Source organism: Notolepis coatsorum (genome assembly GCF_963971535.1).
Source record: "Notolepis coatsorum genome assembly, chromosome: 10".
In the NCBI taxonomy this organism is placed as follows: Eukaryota; Metazoa; Chordata; class Actinopteri; order Aulopiformes; family Paralepididae; genus Notolepis; species Notolepis coatsorum.
In genome coordinates, this window is record NC_140174.1 from 15,164,523 (window position 1) to 15,187,128 (window position 22,606).

The 22,606-nt window shown below is 44.5% G+C and overlaps 1 protein-coding gene across 3 annotated transcripts in view; it reads right to left on the reverse strand.

Annotated features, from left to right (window-relative positions):
- The window catches only part of mylpfb (myosin light chain, phosphorylatable, fast skeletal muscle b), a 46,770-nt gene extending 24,570 nt beyond the window's left edge, over nucleotides 1–22,200 (reverse strand). The window contains exons 1-3 of one of the 3 annotated variants that reach the window (XM_084323299.1): nucleotides 22,091–22,200; nucleotides 21,483–21,578; nucleotides 14,394–14,697 (exon numbers count right to left, since the gene is read on the reverse strand). In XM_084323299.1, the coding sequence (XP_084179425.1) occupies nucleotides 14,394–14,697; nucleotides 21,483–21,578; nucleotides 22,091–22,096 (406 nt within the window). In that variant the 5' untranslated portion in view covers nucleotides 22,097–22,200. Of the gene's footprint in view, nucleotides 1–14,393; nucleotides 14,698–21,482; nucleotides 21,579–21,912; nucleotides 22,044–22,090 lie in introns of those variants that run through there. The other 2 variants (XM_084323298.1, XM_084323301.1) reach the window with 2 other exon arrangements.
- Nucleotides 22,201–22,606: the final 406 nt, after the last annotated feature.

Sequence of the window (22,606 nt, forward strand, 5' to 3'; positions counted from 1 at the left end):
GACCGACAGAAACAGGTTGAATGGGGGTACAGATGGGGGGAAAGACACTCTGAGAAAGTACGGCTTGTCCGGGAGTCGAACTCGCTACCCCAGATCCGTGACGCGCACAGTTGTCCCCGACGCCGAAATAGCGTTCGAGGTACGCGGTGAGCTACTGGAGCTCCCCTCCAATGTACAGTTTTTACGTCAAATGTATATCACTGATTCTTGAGAGTTGGGACAAAACATGTCCTACATAGAAAAATCTAATTTATATAAAAAATAAAGAAATTCATAATGATTGACATACTCACAAAGTTACATCTAAAGGTATTGTGTATACTGATGTTATGTTTTAGCACATACATTTGTTTTTTGGGGGATATTTGTTTAAATGTATAATCTGTGGTTAGAAGCTCCCATGTTGATTATCTTGTCCTCAGCAAGGGGTCACATTATTGACTAGCCCAAAAAAGCTTGAAAGACCTCTCCACTGAAAATATACATATCAAATCAAAGATAATGGTTATACATGTATAAAACAATGCATGCCATGAAACTCAAATAATATTTTCCATAGAAATCTACCTATCAAAGTTGTGTCCTCATATGCCTGTCCTAGTAATCACTTTCACCGATACCTGCAAGTAAGAAGCTACTTAAGAGAAAAAGTCCAAATTAAAACTCTTGAAGATCTCCACCCCCTACTGAAATACATGATAAAGACTCAACAAAGCCATAACCTCAAAAACACAACTGGACAAATCTACAAAATGCTTCAAGAAAACAAAATTGAAGATTTAAGCTATATTAACACTTTGGCTGCCTAAGGTTAAATTCATGTTCTGTATCGTTAGTGGCTTAGCTTGGCATCGCCTTCTGCACTATCTCGCGTACGTGCACGCGTACTGAATAAACCACAAATGTACCTCTAATACCAGTATTAGTCTGACCACACCCCTCATCAGCTTACCTTCATAAGCAGGTGTGTGGTCACCTGCTCTCCTCCTTCTCGCTTTCACCACAAGGAAGAGGTGCCTCGGTAGATCCCCACACTTGACACCATGATGGAAGAAATTGGATTAGGAACAGCTTGGGAAACAAGGATACGTTGACATCATATCTTTATTTTCTCTCTCACTATTTTCGAGAAAATACGGCGATATTGTCTTCGTACTGGAGTGTCTAGAAGATGATGATCATTCTACAAACCCTCCACCGGTTTTCGTATTGGGAGCACGCCGCTGCATGCTTCTCAACTGCAGTTCCTTGCTGTGTTTGTTGGGGTGAAACCTGTCAGGCCACAGCTGAACTGTCGGACATGCCGCTGTTGTGAGGAGCGGTGCGTTCCAGGTTGGGTGAGTAGTGTTTGCTGGCGGGCTCCACTTGTCTGTTAGTGCTATGGGGGCTACTAGACAAAGTTTATGGAAACCGGCCCCAGGCTAGGGTCCTTTGTTTAGCCGTCTAGGCGACAGAAGGCCTTGGTCTGGCGACCATTATAGTTTTAACTAGTGGGCCGCGACCATTGACACTGGTGATCCCTGTGTGTTCTGGACGAGTGGATTCTCTCTGTCACCGTGTTAAGACCCCATCTTTCATATCCAAATGAGAGTATTCCTTCACGAGGGGATATGTGCATGTAATGTGCGATAGCGGCAGATTCATGTTCAAAGTCAGCTATACAGGCCAGTTGGTACTGTGCTGATTCCGCCGGACGTGTTAATGTCACCGTTGTGAAGCGGTGTTGACGTCTTGTTTTCTCTTTTCTCTTAAAAAGTGAGGAGGGTTCAGAACGGCGGCCTGTCTGGGTGAGTGTTATGTCATTGTTTACATGTTCATAGCTTACGGTTAGCCGGTCGGTGGCCTGGCGCGGGGTAGCTTGGCTTCTCGCGCGCCGCCGGGAGCTCGCTCCTGATCGCGTGCGTCGTAGATCGGCGTCTCGCGAGCGGAAGCGATAGCACCCGGACGGTTGGAGCAGCCGTTAGCTTGATGCTATTCTGTTGAACGTGCTTTGATTTTTAACATGTTTTACACTCTTGACCACGACGTCATCCTTGACAGGGGATGTTCGTCAACCCTGCCTGAGCCTAGACGGGGATTGCGTCAACAAAGAGGGCTGTGTTTTCTACGGTGGCTTGTGACTGCACTTCGCTGATCTGCGTTCCGGGCAGGTACGGGGTTGGCCAGACCCTCATAACACGTCTTCTGGTTTTACCTTGCTAAAATGTATTGTGAATGACGGTGTTTTTTCCCAAAACGTGTGTTGTTGCAATGCATTTGAGATACGTTGCGGGTTGTGTGTGAGCTGTTTTTGTCACTGGCAGTAGCTTCTCCGTGCAGGTCGTGATGTATTGATCTGGTTGTTGTGTGAGAAACATCATGGTGTTTATGTGTACCGTGTACTCACTACTAAGGCAACTAACCTATGAAGCTATGCTTGGTGACGAGTGAGTAAAAGAATGTTCTTTCTCAGACTGTAATGACAATGGACAGTGAGTTCACACATTAACAGGTTTTCCTGTTTTAACTGGCCGTATTGAGGGTAAAATAGGAGGATTGTGTTTTTCCCCCCCCGGTTCCCTGGGGACTTTATCACCTCCTATCAGACATGTTGTGCATTAATTGTGTCTTTTGTGTGGTAGGGATACGATGTAACTCTCAGCTTGATTGCTGAGGTTGTGCTAAATCTGCTGGAGAAACTTATTTCCTAAAGGGAAATTGGTTTGGTTGCTGTCATGTGTGTTTAGCAAGGCCTGTGGTCGATACTAATCAAGAATGATGTATTCTCTCATTGTGATGATGATGGGTTGTGTGTGTCATGTGACCTACAACTGGGTTGTACTGGCCACAGAAGCACATGTGTATGTTGGACCGGGGTTCTTAGAGCCCTCTCTATTCTGTGTTTTTCCTTAGTAAAAATCAGATAGCAGGTTAGCTCGTGCGCTGTGTGGAGCTGTGAAACGCTTCATAGAGCTGACTATGACTGTGTCATATTCTCTTTTTGTCGTTACGTCGTATCATGGGTGTGGGGTCGTAAAGGGGTGAACTGGTAACCTTTCCTCTCCCCATTGTTCTGTCGGTCAGGGGTACACCCCCTGTCCTTCAAGGTTCCCGTCACGTGGCGGTTCGGCACGTTACGGGGGGGGGGGGGGGGGGGGGGGAGGGAGTTCCTGGTCCCACGGCCTGGTATATTGGGCGTGTGCACCGCAGGAATTCCCCCGCCATAGAGTACGTCACCGTGCGCGTCTCTGTTGGTAGGACTTCCGTGTGCTGTTCAGGTCCATGTGATGGATCTGTTTTCAGGGGGGGTGGTCAGGGCTCCTCCTCACCAAGCGCCTACTCAGGCCTTCTGTGAGTTCGGACTCCTTCTTCCATGTGATCCATGTGAGGAAGCCTCCATCAGAGTACAGAGCCTTCCTCCTCAGATTGTCAAAGTGAGTGGACCCTCTAGAAGGGTCCTTTTCTATTGTATGTATATTCGATTCAATTCGTTTATTGAGTGTGTATGGGTTCGGTGCCTCTTCCCCGGAGGCCCTAAAACCAGTTTTTTACATGGCTCAAGGTGCAATATATTCTTTTCAATCTGTACAGCTCGCGTGGGAAGTCTCTCTGGGGATCCCCGTCTCTTTCCTATGGGAGGGTGGTGGGATGTAAAAATGTGAACATTTTTTACCCCGGCTGTGTAGACTGGGATACATACTGTTGATGCTTCCTTCTTTCTATTCCAGAAGTGTTGGAGTTAGGGAGTGTCACACCCCTCTTGTCGTTCCCCTGGGCGCCTTGGGGATTCAATGACAGGTCTAAATAGCCTGTTCATTGATGGGGGTGTGTCCCGACGCACGTATAGTGCTAGCTCGCTGTAAACAGGCGATTGACTGGCACGCCTTAGTTGCTTGTGGTTGAAACAGCGTTTTTATAAAGCAACTGAGATGGGGGTTTTTCCTCTTCCGGCGACCACATCCCATGACCTGGGTGGGTTGTCGACGGATCCTCGTTCATGTCTGGGGGATGATGACGGGATGGATCTGAACATATGTAGTGGGGTCTCACGCCCTTGGGGTGGGCCACCAGGCGCGGTTCGTCCCGACGTCTGGGTGGCGCCTTCTTTTCATGTTAAGATCAACACGCATATCTGCCCTTCTCCTGGAGTAGGCATGTCGGCGTGGTTAGGGCACGGGACTGGTTCTGGTCACGCTGGTCCAGATCAGTTGAACCCGTTGTCCGCCGGGGATGCAGATCTGCTGTTCTGGTACCCTGAGGGACTTGGGCTTTTTTCAGGGGGAAAAATGCCAGGTCGGTCTGGGTGTCACAGGGTTAAGCGCTATGGAGACCCTGGTTGGGTATGTTTTTACTCAGCACTGTCGTCATGGCTTACAGCCATGCCATTCTGTACGCGCTCGATCTCGTCGGATCTCGGCCGCTACACAGGTTGGTCCTGGTTAGTACTTGGTTGGGAGACCGCCGGGGAATACCAGGTACGGTGTGCTTAGGGGCTGGTTCTCCATTGTTTTTCGCTCCTCTCTCACGCATGGCGAAGAGGGGCCTGTGGGGGTGGTTTTTTGACCTCCTCTGGTGACCCTGTGCTTCCCGTACCGCCAGGCCCGGTCCGAAGTGATGTTTGCGACCCGTAGGCCTGGGTTAACCCTTTTTGGAAACTGAAACACTTGTACTGCGGTATAGCCGGTGTATACCCGCAGGTGTGTTTTGGAGTTTTTTCTTGAGGGGTTATAGGAACAACCACCGCATTGGGTAACACCGAGGTGGTTGATTCCCTGGTGTGTTGGAGCAGTGTCAACTCCCGGGTTCACCGGTTGAGGGTGCCCCTGCACGTTCATGACGTCTGCCAATCGTGTCAGCCTTCTCTGCCTCGACCCCTCTGGGTGGGGGTTGTTAAATGGAGGCTTGGTCATGCAACACCGCCAGCTTACGCTCCTTCCGCCGGGGCGGCTGTGTTCAGCTGTCCCCTCTGGCGCCTGTCTCGTCCGCAGTCTCCAGGCTAGGGTTAACAGCCTGTTGCCTGGTTTTTCCCCGGTGCGCTGCCTGCTTCCGTTGGTTAACCTTTTTTGTGTGCTTACGGCCATGCTGACTGCCTATTCTGCAGGGTCAGTGTGCCAGGCGGTGTACTATTGGGGGGACGGGGCCCGCTCGGCTTACTGGCCTGGTTGGTTCCGCCTGGGAATACCAGGTGCAGTAACTGAGGGGCCTTTGTCCGAATACGCTGGCGATGTGGGGGGCGGGGCACTACGTGCCCACCTGGTGGGGTCTTGATGCTGGCATCATGGACTTCTCCGGGCCCCCATTCCAGGGAGTCCAGTCCTTTTGGTGGGTCTGGGTCTTCCTTCGTGCTCCGCTGCTACGGCCTTGCCACGGGGTTGGGTTTGCCCTTGACCCCGTGATTCTGGGGGCAGTAACGAGGTTGTTCCTCCGTTCGTTCCCGGGTGGCATGCGGGTTGTGCGTGTGTGTAGTCGTGGGTCAAGCCACGGTCTGCTCACCCTGTGCGTTGAGTTGCTTGAGTGCCTCTTCGCACGGTCGGGTCCGTCGCCCTCCCGTGACGTCCCTAATAGGGGGGCTACCCTCCATTAGGGGGGGTCGGGGGGGCTCGGCCCTCCCTGTTCTGATGGTTTTGGGGGGCTGTCAGCGGGGTGTATTTGTCAGCCAAGTGGCTCCGCTTGGCCTCCCTTGTGCAGAAGGCGATGCCAAGCTAAGCCACTAACGATACAGAACGTTAGGTTATGACTATAACCAAGTTCTGTTAGTTAGGGGCGATGCTTGGCATCGGACGCCGCTGCAGCCCTTGTCCTCACCTTGTGGTGAAAGCTTGGGAAGGAGGAGAGCAGGTGACCACACACCTGCTTATGAAGGTAAGCTGATGAGGGGTGTGGTCAGACTAATACTGGTATTAGAGGTACATTTGTGGTTTATTCAGTACGCGTGCACGTACGCGAGATAGTGCAGAAGGCGATGCCAAGCATCGCCCCTAACTAACAGAACTTGGTTATAGTCATAACCTAACGATATACCATAGATTGCCAGCGCTATTTGTCTATGGAGAAAGTCCCCTTCTTTGCAGGGCTATAACTTTTTAAATTCTATTGCTACATTGCCATTATTAGGGCCCATTCAAAGTCCTATATGTATTGTTCATTGTGTAGCAACGTTAAACTTTTTCATTCACATATTCATAGTAAAGTATGGTCTAATGTATAAGTATGTTTTCATCTCTTTCTGCAGCTTTCTCCAGAACGTGATCTATAGCCCCAAATGCATTATATTGATGATGAAATACAGTTTGATGGCAATCAGCGCGATATAAAAAATTCCAACTAGACGTACTTCTAGAAGTTACTACACGTCATCTGATGTTGACCGGATGGGCGAGGGGCCGTTTATAATTCCGTGGGCAGCGTTATACCAATCATCTAATGTGGGTCAAATGTTGATAATAGCAGTTAGTATCGAAGACGGTAACGTTACACGCTGAAACTCACCCCAGTCTCCGCGCGACGTTGGGCGATCATCGTCGAGTAGAAATCTTATCATTATGGGATATATTTTTACCCGGTCCATCTCCAGCTTGTATAATGGTATATACGTCCAAATCATGTTGTTTATCGAGTTATTGCCAATCGATCACCGTGTAGCGTGACGAGCCAGAGTCCCATGACCCATAGCGAGCGCCCGGAAGTACTACGGTCGTCATGACAACCTCTATTCAACATCCTGTTTGGCGATTGCGCCGATCGGCCACCAGATGGCGCTCCTGAACCGCCAGAGAGCTCAGTGGGTCCTGCTGGTGGATCTCAGGCCAGCGGAGGGGACATATGAATCCGATCGCAGATTTTTGAAATATTGATATAAGGACGACGTAACGCGTCCTCCGGCAACTTTAGCATGGCCAGCAAAGACGTCTAAAGACGGGTCCCGGCACTCAAAGTGTTAAAAATAAATGGGAGAAGGAACTGAAAACAAACATACCAGATAAGGAGTGGAATCAAAGCTTTAAAGATATCTTCCATTACATAAAATCACCCTTTTGGCAGGAGTATGCTTGGAAAATAAATATGAGGTACTTTAGAACACCATTGAGTATGTCCAAAAACGCACAAAATGATCCCGGCTGCTGGAGGGAGTGTGGGAAGAAGAATGCTGACCATACACATATTTTCTTTACATGTAAAAAAAATTCAAATCTACTGGTCAGATATTTTAGACATAATGGAACAGATGTTTGAGGAAGTGGGTATAGAAAAACATGATATACTCTTAGGAACACGCCCCAAAAACCTACAAAAAGAAGAACTATACATTTTATTTTATTTTGAGAGCTGCAGCACTTAAACAAATTACAAGAGCTTGGAAAAAACTTGAACCCCCGAAAGTAAACAAATGGTTAGAAACTGTAGAGGACATATATAGTATGGAAAAGGTAACCTACAAAATCAATAAGAATGAAAATATGCTGGGAAAAAGATGGGGTCTCTTTAAACTATGGAGGGGTACTAGATGACAGACAGATCAGTCTTTAAGGAAGATTTTAAGTAACATGAAACAGTGATGATCTGCTGCTCAATTGTTGGGGAACACCCCTTAGGCCTATAGCTATACCTACAATGAAAATTCAAGCCTTTTTACTATTATTATTATTATTATTATTATTATTATTATTATTATTATTTTTTTTTTTTTTTATCCACTTTTTCTCCCATTTTCTATATTTTTCTCCCATCCCAATTTCGTATCATCCAATTCAACCCTCCCCTGTCACGGACGCTGTTTCTTGCCTCCCACAAGCCGGCTGCAATGTGGACTAAGTCATACATAGCACAAGTCCCCTCCGGTACTTGAGGTAACAGCAGTCGCATCTTTTCACCTGCGCAGCTCGATCTCTCAGTGGCGAGGAGTAACGCGTGGGAGGCTCACGCTGCCTCCGACACTTCCTGATTCTACTGCGCAGGCGCACCAACCGACCTGTAGGAGTCGCTGTCCACAAAGCCCGATCCCCACCCATCAGTTTCCCACCCCCTAATACGGCCAATGTGTATTAGTACGGACGACCAGCTAAACTGAAAGCAAATGTGGAGCGCTGGGCTCGAACTGACGAGCCCAGCGTCTCCAGCATTTCGTGGCGAGCGCCTTGCCCACTACGCCACGTAGCCGCCCCTATTATTATTATTATTATTATTATTATTATTATTATTATTTTGCTTGGTTTCTTTTTTCTATACATTTTTTATTTGTTTGCTATTATTATTGTTGTTGTTGTTTTTCTTGTGTGTGTATGTGGGGACAAGTAGGGATGGATGTTGGATGTGTACCGGTCCGGGATCTATACTGGTGCTCACCCCTTTGTTTGTGTTTTTGTCTCTTGTTTTTTGTATGGGTGATGGGTAAAAAAAAATAAAAATAGTGTCAAGATTTGGAATATGCGTATGTACATTTGTGTGTGTATGTACGTATGTAAGTATGGATAGGTGCAGTTGTGTATGTGTATGTGTATGTGGGTACACATACTATACCTAAATGTAAAATTATTTTCTTTGACACAATAAAGTATATAAAAAAAAAGAAATTGTGTCCTCAGTTTATGTCAGCTCTGTCAGACCTTTTCATAAACCTAATTAAATTAGGCAATAGCATGGCCAGCTCTATCCCTGAGGACCCATTTTCCTTCCCCTGAATCTGGTGAATGCAACACTACCACACATGGTCTGGTAAGTTTTACACTTTTTGATATTTTAGACAAACAATGTCAATATTCCGATGGTCACAGCTGGAACATGTCAACACCGTCTCTCCGTTATTATACTTTAAAAAAAACAATCGTTTATTGAATTCAAGTGTTTCAGTGAGATTATTAAGACAGCTAGCAACTGCCAAAAAGCTGCAGTGCACAATACAGGCTTGGAGGGAAAATGTGTGCCCATTTGTCAACTCCGTCAGACGTCAACTCCATCAGATTTTGTGTCTGACGGAGTTGACGTGTAAGCTAACGGAGTTGACAAATCCATCAATAACCTCATAATATGCTATTATTATACTATTTTTTAACACAGTAAAGGATTTAAATGTTATTTCAGAGTTGTATCTGCACAGAAGTGTGCATATAATAGCATGCATTACAATACACTTCTGACTTTCTAGAGCATGGGCAGGCTGTGGTCTGCTTATTGAATAATTGTCTTACTTTCCCAGCACATGTGTTAATACATAAATATAAATATATCACTTGTCTACGTAGTTAATTGATTGATGTAAAATATGATGCAGTGTGTAGTTTTCACTACCAAACATCTACACTCTTGCCTCTTATAGAGCGGGGAAGGAGTTCCATGTTGCCCTTTCATATCCCAGAAGGGATACAAGACAGAAGAAAACAGTTATTCTTGTGCTTATACTGTTTACTTAGGTCATCAGAGCAAAGGTGCACGGTGGTAAACTGTGGATATTTCATCTTAATATCTTTATAATAATTCTTAATATAGGACTGGTCCATGCGTGTCTAGATTGCTGCATCATCCTTTCTCTGACTTTCCATCCATAGTGTAATACATTATGGTATGGAGTGATCAACAGGATAATTTTTTGCTAGTCAGTTGTCACAATCTTATCAGTTGTAATATACCCTAGGAATATTGGAATGACTGTCTTCTTGAATTTGCTCCCACTGCTTCCACTGAACATGGATGTTGTCTGCACAAGCCAGTGTGAAGGTGTTTGCAACATCTAGTTGTAGAAACTATGCACTGCAGCTTTAAGATTTAACGTCAATCAATCAATCATGTTTAGTAAATAGACACCTGATTATATAGTCTTATTCTAATACATTTTCATGACTTTTGTATTATAGGAAAGCATGGCTAGACAAAAATTGTCAGTTGAGGAGCGAAGGAGAAGAAATAGAGAGTACCAATGAAAGAGAAGAGAAAAATTACACAGTGACGAAGAGGGCAAACATGCCATGCAAGAGCAGGAAAGACAAAGGTGGAAAAAGAGGGTTCAAGACAAAAAAGTTATAGAAATAGACAAGATGGGAGACAGGGCACAGAGGTATCGGAGAAAATATTGGAGAGAGGTCCAGAAAAGGTGCAGAGAGAAAAGGTCCCGTGAAGGTGCGGTGCTGGAGGCAGACACCCCCTCCCCCAGATCAGGATATTCTAGATAACAATGCCAGACAGCGCAGAGAGTCTCTCAGACAGGAAAAGCAACAAAGTAAAATGCAAAAAAGGCATTCAAGAGAAATACAAACTTTGAAAGAGAAGATTACAAATGTAACAAAGCAACAAAACAACCTGAGAAAAACAATAATGTGCTGAAAAAAGGCTACAAATACATCACCACTGGACTCTCCAGGCACGGAAACAAAGAATATGTGGCATGCTGGGGAGGCTACATCAACTCAAGGGACACCAACAAGCTCAACAAGCTGGTGAGGAAGGCTAGCTCCGTGGTGGGAGTCGAGCTACCTAGACTTGAGGTGATGGTAGAGAGGGGGATGATAAGGAAGCTGGATGCCATCATGGAGAACCCCTACCACCCCCTCTACGACGAGCTAGTCAAGATGAGAAGCTCGTTCAGCCACAGACTCATCCCCCCCCCGACACTCAACTAACCGCCTCGGACAGTCCTTCATACCAGCGGCCATCAGGCTCCACAACAGTGGGCAGCGACTAGCAGCCTCCAGGCCCCACAACAGGGGGCAGCGACAGCGACTGCTACCAGACATTGACCTGGGACTTATAGGAACCCAAGGGGGACAAAGTAGACTACCCTGGTACTTTGATTAATGTATACTCAGTAGATAGTAAATTATAACACTACCTCATGCATACTGCACCTCATGTGACACTGTGAATAATGTGAATATTCCTCAGCTAGTCAGATAGTAAATTATATTGACCATATTGATCAAATTGTTTACACTGCCTGTGTTGTCTTTTACTACCTGTATACTGTGTTGTTTTACTACCTGTACCCCTCCCCCCCTCCCCCCCATGCTGCTATGATGCCTGAATTTCCCCAAGGGGATCAATAAAGGAATATCTTAATATGCTATCAGGAAGCAAAGTAAGGAATCAGATCATCCAAAAGGCCCTGCTATTCCACCACATCCTCAGAAGAGAGCTGAAGACAAAACAAACAAACTCCTGGCCCACGGCGCCAAAAACCAGCACCGAGTGTGTCATCAGGCACGATTCTTAAAAAGTATCGTCTTCTTCAACAAATTAAAGAGTTTGGGTTAACCTATAAGTTAATTAGAGAAAGGGAGCATCCTCAGAAAAGGCCAACATTCATACAGGGTGTAACACAGACTGTCCAGGATTTCTTCCTGAACTCTGCACGTGTGACGATGTGTGACGATGGATAGTGCTAATGATGGCTTTGTCATTATAAATTATTTCCCATATCTTTTGAAATCTTCGAAAGGGGATGGGTACATTTGGAAATTTTGCAATACAAAATGATGTAGGTTAGAGTTATCCTATCCCAGAAATGTACTCATATTTAAATTCCCCATTAATAAACACATAATTTAGACACCTTGCATGTTAGGATTTCCTTCAGATTCATGTTGGCATCCATGTATGGCGAAGGCCCGGACGCCTGTTGCTTCTTCCCAATCCAACAGTGCAAAAATGCTTCCGCATTCGTCACCGGAGGTACCGTAGTGGCGTGCGGTAATGCGCCTTTCATTTTCCTTCACGCAGCGCCCAGCGGCGGCGGCGTGCTCGCTGAGGTGCGTGCGTGCGCCGGCGTGCTCGCGAGGTGCTCGCGCATGCGCATGAGATCCCGCCTTAACAATATATATAAGTCACCGCCCCAAATTCAGTATCCAGAAATAGCTCAATTGGCAAGACCCCATGGCTGTGGATCCTACAGCTAGTTGCTGGTGAGTTCGAATCCCGTCAAATATATTTTTTTTAACGTGATTTTTTTTTAACGTGTATTCTTTCGCCGGTTAAGGTTAGGCATGGTTAAGGTTAAGGTTAAGGTTAGGCATTGTTTCGGAGTTGGTTAAGGTTAGAACGGTTAAGTTTAGGCGCTGTTAAGGAGCTGGTTAAGGTTAGAGTTTGTCAAAGAGAATGGCAATAGACAGCCTATTTCCGCGCGACAGCTCCCAAAGCGGGCCTGAAAAGAAAGGCGCTTTACCGTAGTGGCGTGCGGTGACGAATGCTTCCGCATTTTTGCACTGTTGGATTGGGAAAAAGCCACACGCGGCCCGGACTGGCCACCGGGAGCTCTGTCTGTCTATCACACACACACACACACAAAGGGAGCCGCATGTGATTGGTGGAGGCGGGACCAGGCCATACAACTGATTGACAGTGGAGATGGCGAATGGAATGGCAGATGGCACTTCTGCAAAATGACAGGGAGAGACAGAGTGAAAGATAAAAAATGTCAAGCATAACCTGCGCTTGAAGATGGACAGTGGAAAAAGAGGAAGGGTGGAGCAGAGAGGAAAAGAGAGAAAAATACATACTGCTTACTGCTTGTATTTCACAGAACAGTCAGATGGAAATGACTGGAAATGAAATGTTTCAACAGTGGAAAAAAGAGGAAGGGTGGAGCAGAGAGGGGGGGGGAGAAAAATACATACTGCTGACTGCTTGTATTTCACAGAGCAGTCAGATGGAAATTACTGCAAATGAAATGTTTCAACAGTTCAACAGTGAAAAAAGAGGGAGCAGAGAGGGAGAGAGAGAAAAAAGAAAGGCCCTTGCAGGAGATGCCGCTAAATGTGGCAACATTGACCAAATGTTTTCTTGCACCACGGGACCACCTGGTTAGGGTTAGGGACCACCAGGTTAGGGTTACTAAATATTTTCTTGCACCACGGGACCACCAGGTTAGGGTTGCACCACGGGACCACCAGGTTAGTCAGTGATCAAAATAAACATGCTAGCTAGCTAACATAGCTAACGTTACCATGCATCATCATCGTCCCGTCACTTTTATTTTTCCATAAATCTTTTATTCAACTTCAGTCCTGATCATAACAATTTTTATTTTTAATTTTTCTTGTAATGTCAGATTAAAAATGAAATACTCACTTTTCTGATAAGAGTTGTTAAGTCTGACATTACAAAAACTAAGTAAAAATCCATCAAAATCAGTGTTGTTGCTAACCATTGACACATGATGATTATAACAATTATTAGCCTGTAATAATCCCCCCCAGAAAAATCCACTTTGCATTTGATATATTGAAAATATTTAAATGTTTGTGTTTTTTTTAACAATAATTTGTGATGCCATCACAAACAATGGCATTTAAAGGGTAAATATTTTAAAAGTCCTGCACCAGCATGCAGGGAATTTCTTTGTAACAAAAGTCTTCCTGGTGGGGGACCCCCTGCTTATAAAGTGGCCTGACTTGGGCTATATTTCGCACTATATTTCCTGGCCTGAATAATTCCCCCTGTGAAGGGGTGAAAATGGTAAAATCATTTTGAAATCCAAAATGATGTAGGTTAGAGTTATCATATCCGGAAAATTATCCTATATTTGAATTCCCCACAAGAAACACATATTTTAGACACCCCTCATGTTAAGATTTCTTAAAAATTTATGTTTGCACAAAAGTATGGCCCGCCCTAATATGATGACCACTGGTGGCTAGCCAAGATCATCGATGTGGATACTGATCAACAAGATGTGAAAGGGGAATTTCTGCATCCCCATGGTCCAACAGAAAAGGTTCTGTTTCTGCCCAGTTCAAGACATCATAGTGAAACTAATCGGAAATGCAGAAGGAAAAGAAGAGGAGAAGTGAGTGAGAAAGTTGAGATCAGGAAGTGGTGTAGAAGAGGTCGATGAAAACAGGGACGAGAAGAAGGGGTCCTGGTCTCCATTACTGTTTTTGTAATAGTTGGAAACGGTGTATGTAAAGTTTGTAGTTATTACAATTGAGTTAACAAAATGTTCAGTATAAGGAAAAACTCACTAAAACCTAGCAATAGGAAAAAATGCACCACAGGCAAGAAACGCTCACCTCTATACAGGCTTTCCAGGTCCATGACGAGCAGGGCCAGGTAAGGTCCCCCCCCCCCTCTCTCTCTCTCTCTCTCTCTCTCTCTCACCTCTATACAGGCTCTCCAGGTCCATGACGAGCAGGGCCAGGTAAGGTCCCCCCCCCCCCCCTCTCTCTCTCTCTCTCTCTCTCACCTCTGTACAGGCTCTCCAGGTCCATGACGAGCAGGGCCAGGTAAGGTCCCCCCCCCCCCCTCTCTCTCTCTCTCACCTCTATACAGGCTCTCCAGGTCCATGACGAGCAGGGCCAGGTAAGGTCCCCCGCCCCCCTCTCTCTCTCTCTCTCTCTCTCTCTCTCTCACCTCTATACAGGCTCTCCAGGTCCATGACGAGCAGGGCCAGGTAAGGTCCCCCCCCCCCTCTCTCTCTCTCTCTCTCTCACCTCTGTACAGGCTCTCCAGGTCCATGACGAGCAGGGCCAGGTAACCGTGGTTGGCAGAATGCAGGGCTTTGATCCAGCTCTCCTGGCTCTCCTGGTCGTCGGCGGCGAGCTTGTAGGTGCGCAGGCCCGGCTCGCTCCACACCAGGGAGAAGGCAAACTGCTCCTCGGACTCACAGAGCTCCACAGAACAGCCCTCCACCACCACCACACCGAGCAGCTCCCTGTCGGCCGGGCAGTCCTTGTAGAAGAGCAGGTTTCCCTTCAGGACGAACCAGCGCTTCTGATAGGAGGTGTTCCTCTCGCCCTGAGGAGGGGCCAAAGCAGAATGCCTCATTTACTCCACTTCCTACTTTTGTACGATTTTGCAATTATTTGAACAAACATATGTAACGGATGGTATTGTGAAGCGCAGTCACGAAGGGCTGGGGTGAGTAGCAGTGCTATTAGGGGTGGGGGGGGAATCGATATGTAGTAGTATCGCGATACTTTGCGTGGCAATACTGTATCGATACAGGGACGCCAAGTATCGATATTTAATTATTTATTAAAAATATTTTTTAATTTTTTGTTTTGTATAAGGAAGTTGCATTGTTCATTTCAATACCTGTAATAGTACAGTAGTCCACACACACACACACGTGCATTGAGTTAAGTTGGAATATGACTGGAATACAAACAGTTCAGTTTGTCAGGTACATGCAACACAGATTACAGTGTTTACATCCGTCTGCTTTAGAAAATACCATGTTCTGCAATAAAAATGATTGAAGTGAGATGAACAGACTGAACTTTATTTTATTAGATAAAACATGTTGACAACGTTTTACTTTGCAGTTGAAAAAGGTAATAAATCGCAATATATCGCAATATAAATCCATTATTAAACATCTAGACAAAGGTCACACCCCACTACATCCTATGCAGTTTGGGTTCCGAGCCTTCCACTCCACTGAGTCGGCAAACTGCCTTTTCACAGTGTTCAGGACTGGCTCATAGACTCATGTCTGCTCCTGAACGCAAAAAAGACAGTCTGCATGGCTTTTTCAAACAAATCTGTTTTAGGGCTGGGCGATATGACGATATTATATAAATATCGGGTACAGTTCATTAACGATACACTTTTTTAACGTATCGTGGATATCGTGATGTTTTGCCCAAGAGGATTGTGTCGCGTCAATCTGGTCCACCCCGTTCAAACTTTTGAACAACGCCGCTCCCACACACACACTACTGCATCAAAGTTAGTTAGTACTTATGATTAACAAAGGCATTCGTTTTGTGGCATCAACATTATATAGTTACACGTTATATAGTTACACATCAGCGTATTTACCCAAACATAGCAACGTCCGATGACGACATAGATAGCAAGCGTTACTGTTCATATCTCAATCCGTGCCGAGTTGTGCGTGCCCATTCTGCGGTCTGTTAATAAAGTTTTCAATCAGACAGATGTATGGAAAGGCTTTTATTATAACATTTGTTGCAGTAAAATCATTATGCCTCGTTGTCATGCTGCGGTGCGCTAGTAATCACTCGTCGGCTGCGGTGAGCTGTTGTTGTTGTCGTTGAGCTGAGCTCTCGTTAAAATCAAGGAGGGCATTCAGGAAGTAAAAAAAGAATAGCGCTGCTTGCCGATTGGTGCTAAGAACAGCAGGGCGGGTACAAGCGGTGTGACGTAATTGGCAGACTCGACTGTCAATCAAAATTATTATGTTGCCGGCTGAATGATTGAATGAATGAACGTTATTAACGATTGCAGAATGGGTACAATACAGTACAGCTCAATACAACAACAGTGGACTGACTGGAGGATGAAGACCAGAAAAAGACTTTTGGCTTTTTTACATAAGGGTCCTCCATTTTCAATTCATCAAAACATTTAGAGACATACAAATATACAGTAGTTTCATAAAAATGCTAAAATCCTATTGATTGATTTAAAACTTTATTAACATATTGCAGAATGGGTACAGTACAGCTCAATACATACAATTGTTAAGGGGATGCAGACCAGCGAAAGACTTTCGTCTTGTTTACATCAGGGTCCCCCATTTTCAATTCATCATATTTCATATCTAAATCATATAATATCTCATTGCTAAATATATGCAATATATAATCTAATAATCCAATAATCTAAATCTAATATATAATATAAAAATGCTAAATGCATGGGTATTTTATTTTGTCTTTAATGTTAGCTTGCAAACTCAAATACTGTCTTGGTAAGCCTCATAATGAATTGTTTGGGGAAAAAAAGAAAAACATCGTGATGCGTATCGTGTATCGCCGAAAGGTCAGAAAATATCGTGATATCATATTTAGGCCATATCGCCCAGCCCTAGTTTCAGTCCTCAAATGTGTTTCTGGGCGTGGAGGAACTTGAACTTGTGTCAGAGTTCAAGTACCTCTGGGTCATGCTAGACTCAACCTTAACCTTCAAAAAACATGTGAAGAAAGTTACAAACGCAATCAAATTCAACCTTCAAAACTTCAAACATATTAGACCCTTCCTGACAGTCAGTGCTGCTCGATCCTATCTTCACTGCATGATTCTATCACAAACTGGTCTTGCACATTCACTATGAATTGAAAATGGGGGACCCTGATGTAAACAAGACAAACGTCTTTCTCTGGTCTGCATCCCCTTAACAATTGTGTGTATTGAGCCATACTGTATTGTACCCATTCTGCACTCTGTTAAATAAAGTTCTCATTCATTCATTCACAGGTGTGACGAGTTCTGCAGGCCTTATATAACAAGAGGTGCAAATCCAGAGCCTGCAGAATAAGGAAAGACCCTCATCACCCCAACAACAGCCTGTTCAAGCTGCTGTGGTCAGGCAAACGCCTGCGAACACCAGCAACTGACAGAGAGACTTTAGCTCAGCTTCTTCCCCCAGGCCAATGGCCATCAGAGTCTTGAACACTGAACTCTCCACACACAAGCACACAATGAGCACACACACAACACACACACACTGTATACGCTCACACACTAAGCAGTCACTTTAGCATGAACACACACACACACATGCTGCACACGCCCACACTCAATGGTCACCTTACACAATGAAAAGGTCACTTTAAAAAATAAGAACGGGAGTGGTTCTTGTATAGTAAACAGAAGGATATAGCAAGCTAGCATAAGGACACATAGTATAACTGTAGATTGTATAGTATAGCATTGTATAGTAGTGTACACAAGACCCAGTGCCTCTTCCGTAGCTAACTGTGTATTGCACTATCGCAGGACCTTAGCATGTCTACCATGCTCTTGTAAACTTTATGTACATATACCTGTTATTATTATTACTTGTATTATTGCATTGTATTATTGCACATTGTATTATTGCACAAATGTCCTATTCTCATTCCTGTCTTATTACTTGTGTTGCACATCGCTGCGGGCATGACCCCCCGCATTTCACTGTATGCTTTTATGCCGTGACAAATAAAACTCTTGACTTGACTTGAGTTCTTATTCGATAAGAAACCTCACTCATATCACCACTGTCACATTCTTGATTCTTCAGAGGTAAAATTGTTTGAGTTTTGCCAATACATTTTTTTTAACAGGCTATTGTTATATACAAGACCCTACATGGTCTGTGCCCGCCCCCTCTGAGGGAATTCATAGAAAAGAAGCCCGATAGAGGAATCAGCACTAGAGCAACCACTAGAGGGGATTGCGAAATGCCCGGTCGGCAAACCGCCTTTGCTAAAAATACCCTCTCAGTCCAGGGCTGTTTAATCTGGAATGATCTACATACGAGATTGTACATCATTTCCATCTTTTAAAATCAATCTAAAAGAAATGGTTACTCAACAACCAAACCTGTGACCATGTATAGTCAAATAGTATAGTAGTGCACTGCACCCTTTATACCTTGTACTTTTTTCTGTATGTTTTTATCCTTTGTCTCATAGCATGTTATGCTTCACTGTCTGCATGTTTCGTTTTTATGCTTTGTGTGGGGACTGCGGATGAAAAATAGCATCCTTGCTAAATCCAGTGTATTTACACTGCATTTATTTGTAGTACTGTCCAGTAATATGCTCTGTCCCGTCTAAATAAACATCTAAATAAATAAATAAATTCCATGAGAATGATTCTGTGTGCAATGAGGCTACAGAATCCTATTGCTTTCCTTTGCGCATTTGTGGTATGAATTTCCCCTGGTATTACTCCAAAAATGGAGGTTAGTGGGTTGGGTTCGAGAGGTGTATTATACTGCACTGGTTTGAGCATGTCGCAGGGTGAACTGTCCAGAACATCTCGTGAATGTCGTGTTAATGTCGAAACACCGAATGGCCGAGACAGATTCCTTGAATTATTGCTTTACTTGGCAGTAAAGACCTTTCCGATTATGATTCTTCTGAGTTTGTTCATGTGCTTATTGGATGTTTATTTATTTATTTAACCAGGCAGGTAAATTAAGAACAAATTCTTATTTACAATGACGGCCTGGTGAGAGGACAAAAGGTTCCCTCGAAGGGTAACGGGGAAATTAAATAAAATAGAAAAGAGACAGATGGTAGACTAGATACATTAACACTTTAATTGCCATGGGTTAAATTCATAATTTACCATCCCTCGCCAGCTCTATTTGTCTATGGAGAAGTTCCCCTTCTTTGCAGGGCTATAACTTTTTTAATTCTATTGCTAAATTGCCATTATTATGGCCCATTCAATGTCCTATATGTATTGTTCAGGGTGTAGCAACGTTAAACTTTTTCATTCACATATTCATACTAAAATATGGTCTAAAGTATAAGTATGTTTTTATCGTTTTCTGCAGCTTTCTCCAGAACTTGATTTATAGCTCCAAATTAGGCTTGGGCGGTATGACGGTATTAAGGTATACCAGGGTATTTAGAAATACCTACGGTATTGATTTTCAATACCGTCCGTCACCGTCAAAATCACAGATGCGCTTCAGTTTCTATAACAGTGAAACGGAGTTTTGAGTGTAGTGCACACACTGAGTGTAGTGCACACACTCGCCAGCAGAGGGCGAGACCGCTCTAGTGGAGCGAGTGGGTCACAACGGTGTAATGTTGCGACAGTGCTGTGAAAATACCGTAAAGCGTTGTGACGAGAGCAGTGTTGTTGTGGTCCTTGTGGAGCAATCAGTCTCTTATTATATGTGAACTAAAGAGTACAAGGTTTACACAACAGCCCCCACCCGCCTTTTTATTGTATTTGTACCGTCCTGTACTATCCGCTGTCAGCTGTTTATCTCTCTCTGTGAGCTACTGAGCTTGAATAAATAGCGTTAGCTCACGTTAGTAGCGTTAGCTCTGCGGCTAATCTTGGATTACCCTGAACTAAATCAATGGCTAGGTTATAAAGCATTCGAGTAGTTTTTACTGCACATAGAAGTAGCCAAACAACGGGAGCATTTCGGGAGCATATGACCAAAACCCAGGCAATTTCTAGCCCTTAAGGAATCAAATAGTCTGCCATGGCTATAGGCTAGATGCTAACGCTAAAACGGTGCGGGCTTCTACCGGTGCGGGACGGGACTATCATTCTGAGAGCTGACGATGATTTGTTTACTTGGTAACACGTAACACCCCCCCCCCCCGCTGATGAAAATGAAAGTCATACCGTCAAATACCGTGCACCGGGGTATTATAACATAAAGGTTTGCCGGTTTGAAAATAAGGATACCGCCCAAGCCTACTCCAAATGCATTATATTGATGATGAAATACAGTTTGATAGCAATCGGCGCAAGATAAAAAATTTCAACTGGACGTGATTCTAGAAGTTTCTACGTATCATCTGATGATGACCGGATGGGCGGGGGATCGTTTATAATTCCGTGGGCAGCGTTAGATGATTCATCCAGAGTGGGTCATATGTTCATCAGATCAGTTAGTATAGAAGTCGTTAGAAAATAACGTTGAAACTCACCGTGGCTTCCTCGCGCCGCTGGCAGATGAGCGTGGAACAGATTTTTTTCTATTATGGGATGGAGAAATGCCCGATCCATTTCCAGGTTGTATAATAGTATATACGTCCAAATCATGTTGTTTTTTCGAGTTATTTGCACCGATCGATGTTCACTGTATCAAGACGGAGTCTCTCTAACGATAGCGAGTGCCCGGACCACATATGGATGAGCACTTCCGGTTCAAAGGTTCATTTCCGGTTGGCGATCTGCCCATCGGCCACCAGATGGCGCTCTTGAACCGCTAGAGAGTTGAGAGGAGATCAGCAGTGTGTCTCAGGGCTTCGGAAAGGAAATATGATTTCGATGACAGATTTTTGAAATATTGACATCAAAGACGAGTTACGGCGTCTTCGGCAGAATGAGCATGGCTAGGAATGATGTGTAAACTCGTCCCCAGCGATCATAGTGTTAAAGAGGTAAGGGAGATCATTAAAACACACATCAAATAAACAACCAAATAAAATTACAAAGGGGCATACATGAAGCAGAACAGTCAAAACGCTGCAGGTGACAGTTGCAGGTGTGTGTGTAAACAACTCTGAGTCTGAGATAGAGTCCTTAAAAGTAGTGAGGGGGATCAATTTGTCCATTTTCAAAGACTTTTGCATCTCGTAAGGAGTTTTGACCAAAGGAAGTGTTAACACAGCTGGAACATCTAGTGAGATATGGTGAGCAGCTCTGGTGTTATTATAGGGTGTGTTTATGGTGTATAATGTTTTCTACACCATAAATTCCATAATTATGTACTTATTGTAGGCTATTTAACAGTTTCGGTTTGTTTTTTCACTCAGAAGATCCTACCAGTCTTTAGTTTTCACTGGCCAGTCGTCATTTCATTGTGACATCTCTCGTATGTGAAAGTGTGCATCTGAAAGGCTTGTATGTGGTTCACGAAACAGGGATTGATTGATTGATTGATTGATTGATTGATTGATTGATTGATTGATTGATTGAAAACTGTATTAACAGATTGCAGAATGGGTACAGTACAGTACAGCTCAATACATACAATTGTTAAGTGGATGCAGACCAGAGAAAGACTTTCGTCTTGTTTACATCAGGGTCCCCCCAGGGGGGGAAACAAACATAGAAGCTCTCTCTATCTATAGGAAGGAGACAAGTACCTTCTTGTACAGGTAGCCTTCTTTGTCGACAGGGGAGTCGCAAGCTTGAAAATGCGTGAGGATCTTCCGATGAATCTTCATGTCAACATCACAGACCTGCCATCACGGGAGGAGAACACATGATGACGAAATAATATTCGCAACATAAATTAAAATATATTATATGATCAAAGACTGGTGACATTCAGACTATTAAGATGTATTCGTGACGAACTGCTCACTGCCGTGTGGTTTGATTTTTTTGGCACATTATTTGCATTTCAGGTGCATTTTGCGAGGTGGGTTTCTGTTGCTGTGTTCATAATATTAGTAAACCATGTTGCCTCTTAAAATGCGCTGTTAGTTCATTTATTTAGCACCGCTACTAGGCTATTTAGTATTTTTAAGAAAAGACACCACACGTCAACTTGGTAAATAAACAGAAACGTACAACAGAGACTGAAGAGCTGTTATCTTTAGTTTCGACCACCTCTTTCGCACCATCCGCCTTGAATAAACGAGGCATTTGGTTAGTAGTCCTCCGACTTCCTCGTCTATTTCCTCGCGTAACATAAACTGAGATGGGACGATTTGAGGGCCCATGGTGGTGATCGTGTTTGTTTACTCACCTGCATGTAGTGCGTCTGCTCCGTCTCTCTCCCCGAGTCCCCGCTCCCCTGGGACCGTGTTGCTGAGTCAACACTTCCTGGTCTCTAGGTGAGCACCGCGCTCCACGTCAGCAGCACCCAGAGAGGAAGAGGACAGGACACAGTCCCACCTGGACCGTCACCGTGTACAGGCCTGGACTGGCCATCTGGCATACCGGGCAAATGCTCGGTAGGCCGACGCATCTTTGGGCCGTTATGATTTGATAAAAAAAAGTTAAAAAATATTTATATAATTTTTTTTTTTTTTTTTTTTTTTAAGTTTGGTCAACGACCGGCCCACTACTAGACTGGGACAGCGGCCCATTGGTACTGACTGACACTGGGTACTGACTGACCCCCCCCCCACATGACTGAGAGGGGGCTGTGGTACATGATTGAGGGGCCTTTCTCACTCACCTATTGGGATCGAATCAGTGCTCCCGGGAAAGGGGGGAGTGTTCTCACTCAGACGGACACACCCATTTTGGGATCGAACCG